At 40.8% G+C, this 16,583-nt stretch overlaps 1 protein-coding gene across 3 annotated transcripts in view; it reads right to left on the reverse strand.

Annotated features, from left to right (window-relative positions):
• rptor (regulatory associated protein of MTOR, complex 1) overlaps positions 1 to 16,583 on the reverse strand; it is a 153,898-nt gene that overhangs the window by 118,856 nt on the left and 18,459 nt on the right. For all 3 annotated transcript variants that reach the window (XM_046402669.1, XM_046402687.1, XM_046402678.1), the window contains exons 3-4: positions 15,703 to 15,805; positions 13,567 to 13,649 (exon numbers count right to left, since the gene is read on the reverse strand). In XM_046402669.1, the coding sequence (XP_046258625.1) occupies positions 13,567 to 13,649; positions 15,703 to 15,805 (186 nt within the window). The remainder of the gene's footprint in view (positions 1 to 13,566; positions 13,650 to 15,702; positions 15,806 to 16,583) is intronic.

Raw genomic sequence — 16,583 nt, forward strand, 5'->3', positions numbered from 1 at the left:
GACGAATAGGTAAATGGAGGGGTGGAGGGCAGGACTGGAAGAGGATAATCATCATCCTCTGTTTCAGACATCCTGAAGGAGAAAATTGATAGTCTGCAAGGATGAGATGATGCATTTAACTGGTGGGAGAGGAGAGTAGGAGGGAGATGGAGAACAGGCAGGATCATATTAGATAACAAAAAGCTCATTAGATGCCAATGTCCAGTTATTGCATTACTACTCTCAAAGTATGTGGAAAGCCTTACATTTAGTTAATCAAACACATTTTAAAGTCAGCAGAAACACAGAGCAGCTGAAGACATTTGGAACACAGCTACAAACAGGACACATGTACACACAGGCTGAAACCTGAACGATGTTTCAAACATGGATACAAAGCTTTGAATAAAACCATAATGGACATCTTCTGTTGCTTGAAAGCTGATCACTGACACGCTAGCAGACAGGAACATGTTAACGCTTGGCCGTACCAGAAGACTCAAAATCAAGTACAGTATTCTGTTGCAAATTCATAGCTGCATTGCCAAATTATTATTATTGTTTTATTATTATTATTATTGTTCTCTTTACCCAGCAGGGATGAAGATCATCTTTTTCCTGCTTCCCCTCAGAAAAGGGTCACCACAGTGCACCTCGTTCAGCCAATGAGAAATCACTACTACTTCACTACTGTGTACCTGACCCTGACTCTGACCTCCGACCTCTCTGTTGAAGGTGGGGGAGGGTGAGCCAAAATAGCATTTCCTCATTTCTGTCAGTACAGTATTACATGACACCAAGGACACTCGGAAATGAGAAAGACTGTCCTCTGAGCCATGTTCTGTGTTCCTTTCCGAAATTTCTCCACTGTGACAAGGCTTTGTGCTGATCTAAGCACTCAGGAGGCTTAAAGGTTTCAGATATACAGGAGCTGCCTTTATTCAGATCTATTCACAGCAAATAATCTGGGTGAAGAATCTAATCTGTAGGAAGGACTGCACTAGTGATGACTTTCATGCTCTGACAATCATCATTTGACCTCAACATCATTCTGTTCAAAAGATGATGCTGTGAAAGGAATAAAATAAGAAGAAAATGAAAATACAGATGTATACAGGAGGCGCTGATGTGATGTTTGTCTTGAAAGCTGAGTTTCTGGCAGGAAATAAAGGACTATTTCTGCTTCAAACTTAAGTGACAAGGTCACCTCACCAGTGGGAGAGAAGTGGCGAAAACAAGACCTGGTGTCACACTTTAGTCTAATTAGGGTGTTCATCCAGTCGGTAAATGCTCCAGATCAATCTCCTAATACGTGGCCAGTGTGTTCCTAAAGGGTGGGACTGCTTAATATAGAGATAAGCAGCCCATGTTGTCAGCTCGAGCCACAATCTGTCTTCATTATGCCATCTGCACTCAAGGATTGGCTGTGATAAATGGCTTCCTCTGTTCTCTTGTTCCTGTATGGACCACCTCGCTTTAGTCTGGTCCTTTTCATTTTTGTGAACATTATCCCATTGCATCTATCAGCACCAGACTGAGGTGTCTATGTTCTGAACTCTTCCGAGTCTTTTGATCATTTTGCTGAGAGATGGAGCTGATGTGAATCAGATAAGAATGCTTGGCCAAGCGTTGTGTTCTGAGGTTTTACATTACAAATCTGCAAAATGTTTGCAAGGTCATGCTGTCATCCCTGAAATTTCACACCTGCATCGGTGTTCACAAATTCATACACATTGAGCAAAGCTGGCAGACACAAAATCTATTTCTAAATAAATTAGAAGAGAAGCTTGGACACAGGGGTAGTGCATTGCAAAATGTATTTTGTTTTTAGGAACAAACCCCTGTTTAAATTTCTTTTCGTTCCGATGCAATCCCAGGTGTAATGAGAAGTTGAGAAACCTAACAACCTTTTGTCAACACATTCTGCTGACAGACAATTTCACTGGCTAGAGCGACACGGCTGATAAGGGATCCTGAAATTGTTAAGCATATTTGACAGACAAGTGTTTCTCCTGGTTACACTGCTTGGGAAGAGCTTAGGCTTTGGTTCTCACTGCAGTGCAGAAGGAGACACTGCCAAATATGACATACTGTATATCAGGGGGTTCCCAACATGGGGGGCACACAGAGACTTTGTCTGCTCTGCACAGGTTGTGAAATTGTCACATGTCAAATAAACTGAAATCTTATTTTCCAAACCAAACTGACTATATGTTTGTTTTGTCCTCTCTCAGGAGTTGCAGGCTACTTTACCACCCCTCTGTGGCCTGCACTCTTACTTCATCAGTTCTATCAGGTGGCTCACTAACTCATCCTTGATTTTCTTGCTGTCAGAGAATCAGTATTTTATGAATGATACCTGAGAAACATAAAACTGCTGAGGACTCATCAGCATCAAACAAGAAACTAAGGCCATGTCTTGAAAGTTATTGGAATTTTGTTTTTTCTTTTGGAGGAAGCTCAAGGCCAAAAATGTGTCACCTGTGACGAGTAATTAATGACAGCATGCAGTCAAGCAAAATGAAATGACACATGAATACAAAACGTGAGGAGACTAATGACAAAGATGGTAAAAGGGGGTCACAGTCTGGGCTGCTTATTTTGTCTTAGAGACAAGGAAAAGGTTGGAATATTACATATGAGATATATACGGTAAATATATTCTGACAATTTGGTCTGAGTCCACCTCAAATCTGACAGGAGTTAGTGCGGTCTGTAAATCTGTCCCTAAAACTTGACAGAGCTGGTGGGTTGCTCATTTCAGAGCACTTTGGTCATTAGTGGTGTGGGAAGCAGTATGACCTCTGGGAGTCACTTGTATCTCGTAACGTCTACTTCAGATAATATAACTTTACAACAATTTAGTACAATTACATCATTTAGAATTGTAAGTGGAAAAAAAAGCTTTATCAATCATTTTAATGAAAATGTCTCTGATAATTACTGCAATAACATAAATGCGTGATACAGTATAAATTGTCACATCTACTTGAGAAGCCAACTTCTTCTAAAACCATTATACTTTGAAAAGGAAATGTGAAGTGAAACAGTTCCCTTGGTGAAATAGCCTTGTCCTGTAAGTGTAGCACCACTTCATCCCTCTGTTTAGTGCAGCTGCTGCCACTGGCCAGCCATGCCCCGGTCCTGCCATGGCACTGAGACAACATCGGACTAAAACGCCCAGACTTTTATTTCACCAAAACTACCAAACGAACAAATCAAAAGTTAAACTGAATCGCGGGTTTGCAGAACCGTTGACGCCTGTCATCAGGGTTATACTAATCGAAGCAAAAAAAAAAAACTTGGCTGGACAAAGTGTGACAATGACAAATAAAAGAATCTATCTCAACTTTTTTTTTAAGTGAAAACCCAATCAGTTCTTTAACTGGGTTTTGTAATCACACAATTCAGGGAGCCCTTGTTTTTTCTTAGATCACACAAATAATTTTGGCCTCTAAGATGATTAAGCTTGTTTTGCAAACAGCTCCTATTAAAGCCCTGTTCCACAGAGGGGGCTGATATGATGCATTAACAGAAAATGGAAGAAAGATGAGAGCTGAAATGAGATGAAGGGACAGGGGAAGAACAGGGAATGGGTGAGGATGAGAATGATATTAGAGGGAGGGAGATGAAAGTTTTGCCATGGCCTGAGAGAAGCGAGGAGGAGCAAGTGGTGTAGCGGAGTGCACAGAAGATGTATAATGATGAATTGTCCACAGTCTGAAGTATTCTACAAACCCCTCTAATCCTGAAAAGATTCTCCTTTCCTTTTAATGATGCTGAGGGACAGGGAAGAAGAAAGAAAGCCTGTCAGGCTCTGCGGGACTGGGCTTTATGGTTTTTGGAGGATTTCCTGACTCTCTCATGTTAGAACAAGCTGTAATACGGTTCACAGTTTTTGTGTGTTTGGGTTCCTCGGCTGGCAGCAGTTTCTTTATGTGGCAACAACTTTTGGCAGTAGGTGTGATAATGTGCACATATTCAGTTCTGTACATACTCTGCATAATGTCCTGGAAAAGCATAACTTGCAGGCTATCATCAGTGTAAAGTGCAGATTGTTGGCACAGAAGTTTCGAGCACATTTTAAAGACATTTTGGGAAACGTAGTAATCATGTAACTATTTTTCCAACTAGTGCCACAGTGTGACCTCTGTATTTATTTTGTCTTGAAGAAAAGTGCACAGAAACGGTTGTCCTTTCAGCTGTTCCTCCCAGATTCCGCAGCAGCTCTGGACAGCTGGTCAGCATAGAGAGAGCTGAGCCACTTCCTGTTCTGTCAACGTCCTACTGCAGGTGGGACCCTTCCACTCTTCAAGCATGACTTGTTTCATTATTGCAGTGCACTCACATGTAAGTACATAAAATAATGAAGTGTTGCTTTTTTAATGAAGCACATCTAAAGCCATACAGATCCTTAAAAGGTTGTTTAGTTCCCTGCAACATGCATCTGCCAAAAATTTCTTTTTCTTATTTTCTTATTTCGTCTTTATTAGCATTTTTTTACCTCAATAAAACCTCTTAGAGTTTCTAAAATGTATTGGTTTTTATTTATGAAAACAAAAAGGAGTTTGAAATGCCCTCCGTGAGACTTAGAGAATCAGCACTACACCAGCCAGACGTGTCACGTAATTGACCATTCCCCAGATGGGTGTTTGATTACCGTCATGGAAAAGATAATGAAATCTGCCTGACATCATTTTCTGGTTCTTTTAATAAGAACTGACCATCTGCCATAAAAAAAGGCTATTCTATTCTTAGGGTTAAGTGTGATTACATTTAAAGATGGACAGTGAGGCAGAAATTGTATAAAATGAACCCATTAAAAGGGCACTGTCGGTCAGGTCGTTGATACAGACACCTCATACTGCCTTGAGACACCATGAGAGGCAAGCAGGCCATTAGAGAGAGAAGTGGGGAGGGGGGGCACAGGAACCATTAGTTGAAAACTGAAGGGGTAGAGGGGGGCACTAATGATCTATACAGACAGCTGTCCTATTAATTAGCACAGAGTGAGAGGTGCAGGTCCCCCACTTTCAGAGACACTGACTGACAGAGGGAGAGAATTTGGAGTGAAGGATGCTTGGCAGAGGCTGAGCAAGGCCATGTCTCAGAGTTGTGACATAAAGACTTAATATTGTGCACTAATGAGAACAGGGACATGAAGACTGATATCACAATCTGCTGAATGCATAATGTAAGAACTCACTCTTTAATTGAAGCCACTTTAGGAAAAAAAAGACTTAATAATTATTAGTCAGTGCGGCCCGATGATTTTATCTGCTGTTAAAAGAACAAGGAGCCCTCTGCACATTTGCTGTCGAGACAGCAATTGCTGTTTACAGCAATAAAAACAGCACATCTACATCGAGCTTACTGGCAAACAGCTCATTACGATTCATTAGTCATGCTTCTCAGGGCTAAAGCTTCTTCTCAATTCTTTCTCATATAAAAAATGTAGAACAGAAAATAAAACAAAAGAGGAAAAACATGACTAATTGCTGTATACATACAGTACACTCGATAAATTATGAGAAATTGCCACTATATCATAGACTCTTGGATGTCAGCGTGACTGCAGCAAGGCCATTAATGTCTGTTAGCAGACGCTTCGGCAATGAGAACAAACTGTTGTGGTGTAGCAAATTAGATTATATTGTATAAACAAAATCTGTCTTTAGTAATAAAAATAACTTTAAAAGGGGAGACAAACTCAAACTCAAATCACTCAGGCCTAGACAAATTCTAAGGAGCCATTTATTTAATGTTGAATGGCCTCGGCAGAGGATTGAAGAAAGAAAGAGCTACAGAAATGTAACCATTAAAGAAAAACTTGCAGCTCAAGCCAAGCACAGTTCAAGTCTCAAGAACTGACCAAATGAAGCTCTCCAAGCTACCTAATGTGCAGAAGCTAGAAGCTAGCTAACTGCTAACCAGGAACTAGGAAGCTGAACTTTAGTAACTGGCTGAGCACATGGTCAATGGTTGATGTGATGTTTACTGACAGTACGTGCAGCAAGTACTTCAGCTACTTACTTTTTACAATAATAAATGACATAATGACACAATCTGGTGCTAAATGTGCATTCATCCAGAGGTGGAAGACTTGATACAGTGGTCAAAGAATAAGGAGGGGTGAGACACATGCGAGTACCAATCAGTTCCTTGACCTGTTTACGGTTACCAAATGACTGGCTAGTTCAGCGAGACTGGCTGTAGGATTTATTCAGTCATCTTATGTATTTCATCATACTGTCAAGTTTTAAACCAATGTTGAAAGTCTGATTTTTCATAATCCCTCTCAATGGAAGGCTGTGCCGAAACTGTGAATGACAAAAAGAAATAAATAAATAAAATTATTCCTCTGGGGACTGGACAATTTTAAGAGGCACTTGAACTTGCAGCACAGAAGAAAAGAGCTTTAGAATTTAATATCACAGCTGAGGTTGGCTGGTCAGAGCCACGTTAATAATAAAGAAAAGAAACATGCAGAGTGGTTGATCATTTTTACAGAGGAAAAGGCAGAGTGACAGGCAGTGTCTCAGATGACTTGCAGAGACAAAAATGTCTTCAGGGATGGTCGGTTTTGTCATCGAGAACACACTACTCCTCCACAGCTGAGATTTAGTAAGTCACTTTCTGATTGGATCCGCCCCCAATTTGCACCATTGTCCTTGAACGCCCCAATGCACCATTGCCCACTTTCTGTTCAACTGGAAGCTTGTTGGATTGGCATGCACATGCAGTCAGAGCCACACTTCCTTCCACACTGCTAGAATAAAAAATAGATAAATCAATGGTGGGTGGTGTATCTTAAATCTTTGTACGCTGAGTCACATCCTGGCCTCCTGTGTTGTCCCTTCCTGCTCTGCATCCTCACCGGAAGGGTCATGCCAACACACACACATATAATAAGATCTTCAACACATGCACATACGCACACAGCGTCAGGTTGTAGTGATATTAGTGTCACACTCGCCATTAGCCTCTGTGTGCGGGAGACAGAGCCGCGAGTCACGACGGGCACGGCACAGCAAAAAGCAATTCATTACACTGTTGCATGAAGCACACATGTACATATGTCACAGCAGGGAAAAAGAGGTGAAAATCATTATGTTTGCGATTGTGCAGTTCAAGTGTCCCAGGAATTTCCTCACTTGAATGAAATACAGTTATTATTAATGTTATTATTTATACCTTAGTTGGACTGTGGGCCATGTTCTGAATTCTTGCAAGATTCTTTTTTTTCTAAGATTCTATTTTTCTAACTATAGGCCACTTGCAAATGTAAAACCATGTCTGGCATGCTGTGTCATCTCTCATGACTCGTCACAAAGCATTAGGCCATGCAGAAGGTAGTGACAGATGGTCCTGGTGACAGTTTAGGACACAAAAAACAAGACATCATTATACATCATTAGAATGGCGATTATACCATGATGTACTGTATACTGTCGGGATCAAACAAAGCACACAGTACCCTGATGCAGTATTGCTGAAGGTCTGTGCATCTACCATGACAATGTTACACACATTAATGAGGAAAAATAGTACAGGGATAAAAACAAAACCCTCAAAGCTGTCTCCTTCCCTTCACCAGAGGAGGATGGAGAGACTCATAGCTAACAAAAGCACACGTAACTCTTAAAAAAGAATGAGAGATTACGTGTGTCGTACTGGGAACAATGATCAATACAACACATTACCGCTCCACTCGCAGGAGGATCCACTTGCCATGAGCCTGTGGTACATTTCAAGGCCCAAGCCTTAGATTAGCAGAGTATGTAGCTCTGCTGCAGATGTTGAGTAAACATTCTGCATCACTGTGACATTATGATGATCTGGAGTTAATCTCATCTAACCATCAACAAAAAGGTGGTTTGAGGTCTCCAAGCTGTGGTTTAGTGGGTACTTACAGGGTGATCAGCATCAGTGAGAGAACTGATCAATAATCTCCCTCTCTCTGTGACACACATGGATATGTCAGCAGTGACCTGTAGTCTTCCTCATAAGCACACGGTTTATAGATGTATTGGTGGGATGCCCATAAATCTTCCAGCGGGCTTATGGTTTTCTCTGTGGCTCTTATTGGACCGAGCGCCTGAGGAGAGGCGAGGGGAGATCATTAAGACGGTTTCCGCATCACGTTATTCACTCTGCAGCTTCCCGCACACACTGGTTGTTAATTGAGCTCAAATGTGATTCAATTGATTTGGCATCTGTGAGGGGTCCTACAAGAGAATAATGTAGAGGGTGGAGTGGTGTTGGTTAATGAGTTGTGGAGTGCGGAGAGAAAGGAGGATCAACTTGTTTTTACTGAAGCAGCCAAGGTCATTTCTTTCTTTGCCAAAACGTGCACTCCAAAAAAATGGAAATCGTGAAAAACTGAAAATGTGTGAAAATGACCCACATCATGTTGCCTCCTATGCTGAGTTTAGATGCTTTGTCAACACACATTTTCCCTACTGCTGGTCACACAGGAGCTGCACAAGACCACGCATTATTATCCTCACATGATCTGGGTTGTTGTAATTATACTCACATGATTTTAACCAGTGGCCTTTCTCACTTTCAGGCACAAGTGAACAGCCTTTACACCAAGCATCAAAGACGGGAGCTGAACCGCTGTATTCCTTTAGAAATACATCACTGAAACCTCATCACTGCTACAGTAGCAACGCTAAAGTAGCGGAAAAATATAACTACTACAGTTTTGACAACCTTACAGCTTTTACAAGCAGCCATTACACAGTGTTGAACTCTGCCTCTTGCCGGTGAGGGGCGAGGGCACGTTCTCAAACTCCACTAGACAGGGGTTGTCTCTGGTCACATGAGTGAGTCACAACTGGAAATTCCCTAACCAGTTGTACATGTTTGCATGTTGGTTTCTGTTCTGGGCAGAATGTGGCAATCCAAAACCCTTGCAAAGAGAAAAAGGCTGCTAAGTAAACAAATGATCTTGGTCACTCTAGTAGTTTCACATCTTCACTGTGTCTTGCTGTCTCTCCCTTCATAAACACAAATGATCTGATCTGTATCTGATGACACTGCTCAGCCTACATTCATTTTACAAATAAAAGCTCACGTATTCTCTGTAGACCTTCTGTACTGTAGACATTAAGAAATAAAGTACAGGGGTAACTAATCACAAGCATCCCAGTAAAGATTCAAGATTCACTGTGATTTTCCTGCTGTAACATGTCAGTTGTGTGCTGTGAAAAAGGCATATTGTCGTCATTGCTGTAGAATTACTCATTGTATGGAGGGGACCTCTGCACTGAGAGACCCTGTAGAGACCATGTAGCATTTTTACTTTTTTTTTAATCTAATTTTATGTAGACTAATCAATTTGTTGGGAAGGGCCAACCCTAAACCCTTCACAGTTGGCAATGGTGAAGTATCGTCTGATATGTAAACGTTACCATGAATGTCGCCAAGCCGTAAAGTAGCAAATAAACCAGCTGACGAGTTCAGCACATACTGAGTATTCAAACCTAATTACTTCATTCATCTAAGATTAGTCAGTCTCAGTTTGCCTCCTGTTAAAGGCCTATTCTCCCAATGTCTACTGTAGCCATCCGTTCATAACGACACCTTCATTACTATTGCACAACTGTGATCTGTTTACATTTTGTGGACTGTGGCTGCAGTGGGCAGCTTAAAATGACTTAAGCAAGTGGCTCCAATGGCCAGAACAACGAGACAAGTCAACAGCAAAACTAGGTAATACTCATTATTAGATAAACTCTACAGCTATTTACACCAGCTGCATCAGTTTAAAGGGGTAATCCAGAGATTTTGAGCATCATGTCTATAAGTTTGGGAGACTTGTGAGTCAGGTTAAGAAAACAACAGTCCAGATCAGAGGTACCTGGATTTTAGACATAAAGCAGAACTCTCTATGATTCCGTTCAGTTCAATTCAGTTCTTTTATATAGCACCACTTCACAAAAGTTATCTCATGAACTTTGTGTGTAAAATCATTGGAGTGCTCCTACAAACACCGTTAGCGCATAACAAGAATTTAACATTATTTAAGGTTAAAAAGCGTCTTGCATCATTGCAGACTGCACATAACTCCTTCACTTGTACTGGTCCTCCGCTGTGCAGTTTGGTGTGTTTCCACGGTGATAAGAGAAAACCTCAAAGGTAATCAGCAACAAAGTGTTGAGCTGCAGCTCACTGATACATAATGCAGAGACAGCTGGTGGAGTGGACAGCAGGGGTTCACAGGCTGCAGGACAGCTGGATACCGAGAGCGATGGAGAACACAAAGATACAGAAACCGACGGACCAAAAGAGAAAATGACAGTGATATTGGCCTGAGGTATGGTATAAAACCTGTTTGGCAGCTGCAATATGTTCAGCAAGTACTGCATGACTTTTGACAAGACAAGCATACCACTTTTCATCCCAATAACAACCAAACATCTGGAAAGTCAAGAGAGGAGAATTTCAAACCAGAATCACAAACAAGAAAGACAGAAAGAGAAAGAGAACCTAAAGGGTGACAAGTGAAGGGAAAGACAACAAGTAAATTCTGAAAGAGAATAGAAGAGCAGAGGAGTCATGTCGAGACAGAAAACTGAAAAAGAAACTGTAAACTAAGTAAGGTATCTCAGTATGGTCTGGTTTCTTGATGTGTTTGTGTGGAAAAAAAAGCAGTGCTCAGTTGAATCCATTCTGGGCTCTAACATAACACAATACAGACACATGTAACAAAAGGAAGAGGAAAAGGCAGAGAAATGATGAACCTCAAAGCAAAGATGGCTTTTAATGGTGAGCACAATAAGCTCATTAAGGTGTTATACAACAGAAGGAATAGGAAAAAGTATAAGAAAGACTTAAAAAGCTGAGAGTTTATAAGTTGGGAAATAATATAAATGTAACAATATATTTAGCATAAATGAAGGACAAAGCAAGTAGTTTTAACCACAGGTTCATGAATCCAAAGCTCGTGCATATGTGTGGACGTGTGTTGTGCTGATGGCCTGCTCTTTATGTTGGGAAGAACCACCTGTTGCCATGAAAGCATTAAATGTTCCTGGTTGCTGACTCATTTGTAGTGAAAACACAAATGCAACCACATGTACAACATCAGTATTTCCAAGATGAAACATGATGCTAATTATGCATACCCATCATGGGTAATCTGCATCTACTATGAAAGCAATAAGGCAGGTAAACACACAGACACACAAACATACAAGCAAAAAACAAATCCAAAAGAAAAGATCAACACCTGAAAGACCTGACTGAAAAGAATTATCATTCTGAGGTGTGGAAAATGAGGTTTTAAAAAGAACTGTGGGAGTAGTGTTGGTGGAGAGAGTGAGTGGGCAGCAGGCCAAGACAGTGTGCGCCTTTCTCTCTGTGTTTTCTGGACGTGATGGTTGGTGTAAGAAAGAAGCAGGGAAACGGATTCGTGACAGCAGGCTGGCACCACCGGCAGCACGCGGGAAATGTGACAGATATTAAGATTTCCTCTTGGGTTTAATGTGTACCAACTCGACCCGTTCAAAATGAACTCATTATAAGATTTCTGACAAAGTGGGCAAATAGTGGCTGTGTAATTGATTGCTTTGTCAACAGTTTACGTAAGGTGTGTTGGCGAACGCTGCTCTGCAGTGTTCGTGCTGCAGAGCTGTGAATCCTCAGGCTGAAAAAAAGGAACAGCATTCTCACCCTCCCACTCCTCCTCCTGCACTCCTACCACCATTTGCTGCTGACCTTCCTGGTCAACCGAGCCCGAGCCTACATTCCTTTAGCCGCTCTCCCTCTCCTGGGACATCTCTTCCTCCACCTCCTCTTACCTCATGCTTTGCTTCTGTACTATCTTACCACACAGCCACACGCCGTTTATGTTTTTACTTTTATCTCCGGAGATCCATGAGATGGTTTATTTTGGTGGTCATGTAGGTAGCCTGCGACTGGTGCCCTCTGTGTCGCCAGCTCGTCTCTTTTTCACATTCTACTTTTCAGCATTGCCTCTCCGCTCGGCCTAAAAGAATCCTCCATCCTTCTGAACCTGTCCCTCAGAGGCCCCGTTCAGACAGACAGCTGAAATTGAATTTTCCTTCACATACCTAATACCAAACAGACATTTTGTTACAAAGTCTCAACAGAAGCATGATCAAATCCAATCCTTTCATGCTGGATTTAAAAAATATTTGCAGGTCATCTGAAATGCAATTCAAATCCAATATCTGCAAATACAACTCACTTCAATAGCTCAGATCAGATTTCAAGCCTTTGCTTATTTTTGTCCATCAGTTCCCAAGGGACACATATCTAACACAGCAAGAACAGAAAAAGATATGGAGGATATGCAAAACGTCCAGGACCAGCTAACATAGTATATCAACTTAAGCCATGTAATACAATCTAAATAGTAGGTGGCAGCAGTTGAAGTAATAAATTAAATTTACTCTCATTACTATAACAAAGTCATATTTTTCTGCAAGTGTACATCCAGGAATTTCACTACATATTGAGACACATCCTTTACAGAGTAAGAGTCACATCAGAAATTCTTGATCAACTGTGTGAGAATGGAGCCAAACAAGCAGCTGCTGCTTTTGCTGCTTTTAAACGTAGATGTGTGCACCAGAAGACAGGGGGCATGAAGAACCCGGTCACAAAAGGGCCAGGACCAGCACTTTGTGAAATGGACACCATTGTGAGTTACTGTTAAGATTAGCAGTATTGGACCTTAACCACTACCTGGCAACTACTCTAAATGATCCAAATGAACCAAAGTCACTATGTTGTATGATGAGTTAGAAGAAAACTGCTGCTGCTGGCAACAATATGAATGCACACACAAACGTCTAACAGCTGCATTGAAAAAGACCACATAATGGAGCTGTTTAAAAAGAAAATCATGAATCAATGTCAAGAACATGTGGGTGTTTTGTTGGCACAGTGCACACAGTAAGTGTGTTAGAGGTGACCCTGTCATCATACACATTCAAATGATCACTAAATGTAAACAAAGCGAAGTAGGAGCCAAACGGTTACCATGGCAGCTGCAGTGACTGTTTTCTCACATGCATCAAGGCCACGGAAAAGCTCACCCATGGTCATGTTGAGTAACATGTTTTGTCTGCAAATTCACACACTGAATAAGCTAACGGTGCTTAAAGTTTTCACACCTTTACATAGGTTTCATCTGCACCAGAACTGTGTTTGCCACATTTCAACACATTAAAGAGTAGAACCTGATGTCCGTCAAGTAAAAAAAAACAAAAACAAAAACAAGATTATAGAATAGATAGAACACAATAGATAGATAGTGCATTAAAAGCCCTTTCTGACACAGCATAGGGAGGGGTTACAAACATCACTCAGGATAGGCTGCCAGAATCCATAAAACATCTTAAAACATATAGTATGGCTTAATGGATGCCAAAACTGATGAGTAATAATCTGACCAAGGAATGCCTTGGAATGCCTATAATTCACTTTATTCTATTCTTGAGCGCTTTATGGGAAGCACGAAACTTACAGTGGTGTGACTCATTAGTGATTGCTGTATCACTATGTGAACATGCACAAAAAGGAGAGGCTGCTTCACGGGAACTCACTCACCCTGGGTTGCCAGTTTTCATACTGCTTCTGCAGGTTGGCCCCAATGGTCTCCAGGGCTTTCTGTGGGCTCATCGACAGAGGATCTGCCGAGAAAACACAGAGTGTAAACACATTGCGATCACGCACGTAGCACACAACAGTTAGCATGCAGCAAAACCACACACGGTCAATCTGGAGCTGACAGACCAACCATATCACTGCCAACATTTACACATTTACATTTATCTAGTAACATGATTATCATGATTACCCATACAGGAATGCTAATATAATAAAACATTCAGAGAAAAAGACACTTCTATGCAATGATTACACAAGCGAGCTATAGTTCATGATTTCAGCATCAAAGAAATTTTTCTTCTCATATCAAAAGCAGGGTTTGGAAAAATAGCAGCAGCCCCTTAGGGTGAAATATTGATGAGAGAGAATCAATATGGCATGAAGAATAGCAGAATATAGATTGAGGACGGATCAAATTGTGCTCAACAGACAGAGAAGAATGTATTGGCAAGTTTGCAGAAGATACTGATATGCTTCGTCCTGCAAATTATACCACTGTCTTTTTGATGAAGATCCCCTTAAAATGCATCATCACAACAAGAAAACAGAAAGATGCATTCGATCGATCAAATTATACCTTCTGGTTTACTTTGTTTCATTGTCAAGAAAAACAAAACTCACAAGTTATTTAAAGCAACTTGAAAATACCAATTAATGACCTTTTATTACAGAGTCATTTAGAGTTTTGCCTATCATGGCAAAAAAGTACATTCACCATTAAAGCCATCACTGTATGACCAGCTCACAAAACCATTTCGCAACTTCCTGTCGTGATGAAAATTTAAAAAGTGTGAGAATATAAAGGAAGTTTCACACATGCAGCACACACCATGGCCACTGAAAAGCAGATGTAAGCCCTTCTAATAGCATATAGCTGTAACATGCATCATACATATAACACCAGGGTGCATTTCAGCAAAAAGCCCTTCCTTTACTGCTTCATATTCCAAAACACCATCTCAAAAACCAAGAGGTAGGTCTGCGCAATGTCAGTGTCCTCAGAAGCCGGTGAGAAAGTTTCAGAAACTTTAAGAACTGTGTTCCCTCTTTAATGTGCTTTCCTCACTCCTCAGTGTCAAGCAGTCTCCAGGGAGCTAAACAGTTGTTTTCAATGGGGCTGCATCTTTTGTTCTCGTTTTGTGTCATGTCGTGTGGTTCTGGTCGGGGCAGAACTTGACAGAGGCCTTATGAATTGAGCTCCCATGGGAATGTCAAAGAGTGTCCTGAAATGCTGCAAAAAAGTACAAGCTAAACTTCTACACTCAAGTTAAAGTTGACAGTAGTCCTGAATGGCTTACCACTACTTATGAAATTATGAATGGTAACCTCTTTGGCTATTTGCTTTCACTTGTTATTTACAGGCTTGCAGCATAGTCACTGTGTGTCCTACCAAGGCACACCTTACATATTAGTTATTGTTAGGATAAGTTGGACTATTCAGAAATGCGAAGACTAAGAGGATACAGCCACACTAGCTGTTCTGTGAGGCAATTGGTGCTTTGAGAAAAACGCTAACACCTAAGCTTTAAGTTTTTCCAAGTTAATCCTGAAGTTTATCTATGTCTGTACTGAATTTCATGGCAATCCATCCAATACTTCAAGATATGTGATTAAAATCAAAATGTGTGAAGCCTGAGGATCACCAAAGCCTCTTATTTAGAAGATGTTCTAAATTTTGGAAGATTGGAAGGTTTAGCTGCAGCTACACACTGAGCCTCGAGCCACTTTTAGTCTATATTTGTTGACAGGTATGCAATACAAGAATATATGATTTCTGAAACAGACAACAGTGACTCCAGAAGGGTGTGTTATGATAACTTTAAGTTCAGATTTGAACGACTTATGAGTAGAAAAAGAAGGGATGCTACTTCTGACCCCTGTTGTGAACAAAGGTTTGTGCATTTGTGCTACTGACAATTTGCATCTGACACAAATTCCACAGTCCTGCAGCACATTCAGAATCCCTTATTAAAACATAATGTATAAGAAGAACCCACTTCATCATATCCCATTCTTTGTGTTGTGCATGACTGCTTGTTCCACTTAGCATTCATGTTGGTGTGTGGTCTCACTCACCTATCCAGCACTCCAGTCTGGCACAGGGGGAGGTCTTGACCACATCTGGAGGGTCCACTCCCACATTGAGACACAACACCAGCGCTACACTCACCGTCTTCATCTGTGGGACGAGGACACAGAACTCAACATCATCATCACATGCCAGAGCTCAAATCCAAATAGATCAGTGCATTTGCTCTTAATAATTTCAAAACCAAATTAAATCTTTCAAACTGAGCATACATGCTTTCTTCAGGTCCATCCTGGGAGATTTTCAGGAAACTACATCTTAAGACTATCAAAAATATCACAGTCTCGATACATTTTTAATACCATATGTTCAAAACAATACAATGTCCACATTTTACAGTGTCAAAAATACAGAAGCTATAAAAAAAAAATCTGATTTTTTTTAACTGAAAGTTGCACAGATCTTAACATCATTACAAACGTGTTGGTATGTCTTCAGTGACTTTGTCTGTAACATATCCCAATAAATAAATGTCAAATTGGGAAAGTAAAATCATAACTACAGGCTGAAGCCACACAAGATAATGAACTAGAACACAGCAGAACATTTCAGCAGGAAGTGAGGGCAAAGAGAAATAGGCCATATGAAATAAAACACCCACTGATCTTTGGCTCATGTGACAAGTCCTGACACACACAAACACACCTAGGCATTGATCAGGCAACACAGGTGTCCTACAGTGCAAATTACGTCTTGCACTGGCAGTTAGCCATCACTCCATCTTCACTATGAGCACTTTTCTTGTATCACAGCAAACGTAAGCCTTTGTGACACCATGGCACTCATCCCGCAGTACTAATGTATATCTAAAAATAAAAAATGATGAGACATTGCAAATAATTGGTGGAATATTGGTTGAAACTAGGGG

This window comes from Scatophagus argus, chromosome 2, assembly GCF_020382885.2.
Source record: "Scatophagus argus isolate fScaArg1 chromosome 2, fScaArg1.pri, whole genome shotgun sequence".
NCBI classification, from domain to species: Eukaryota; Metazoa; Chordata; class Actinopteri; family Scatophagidae; genus Scatophagus; species Scatophagus argus.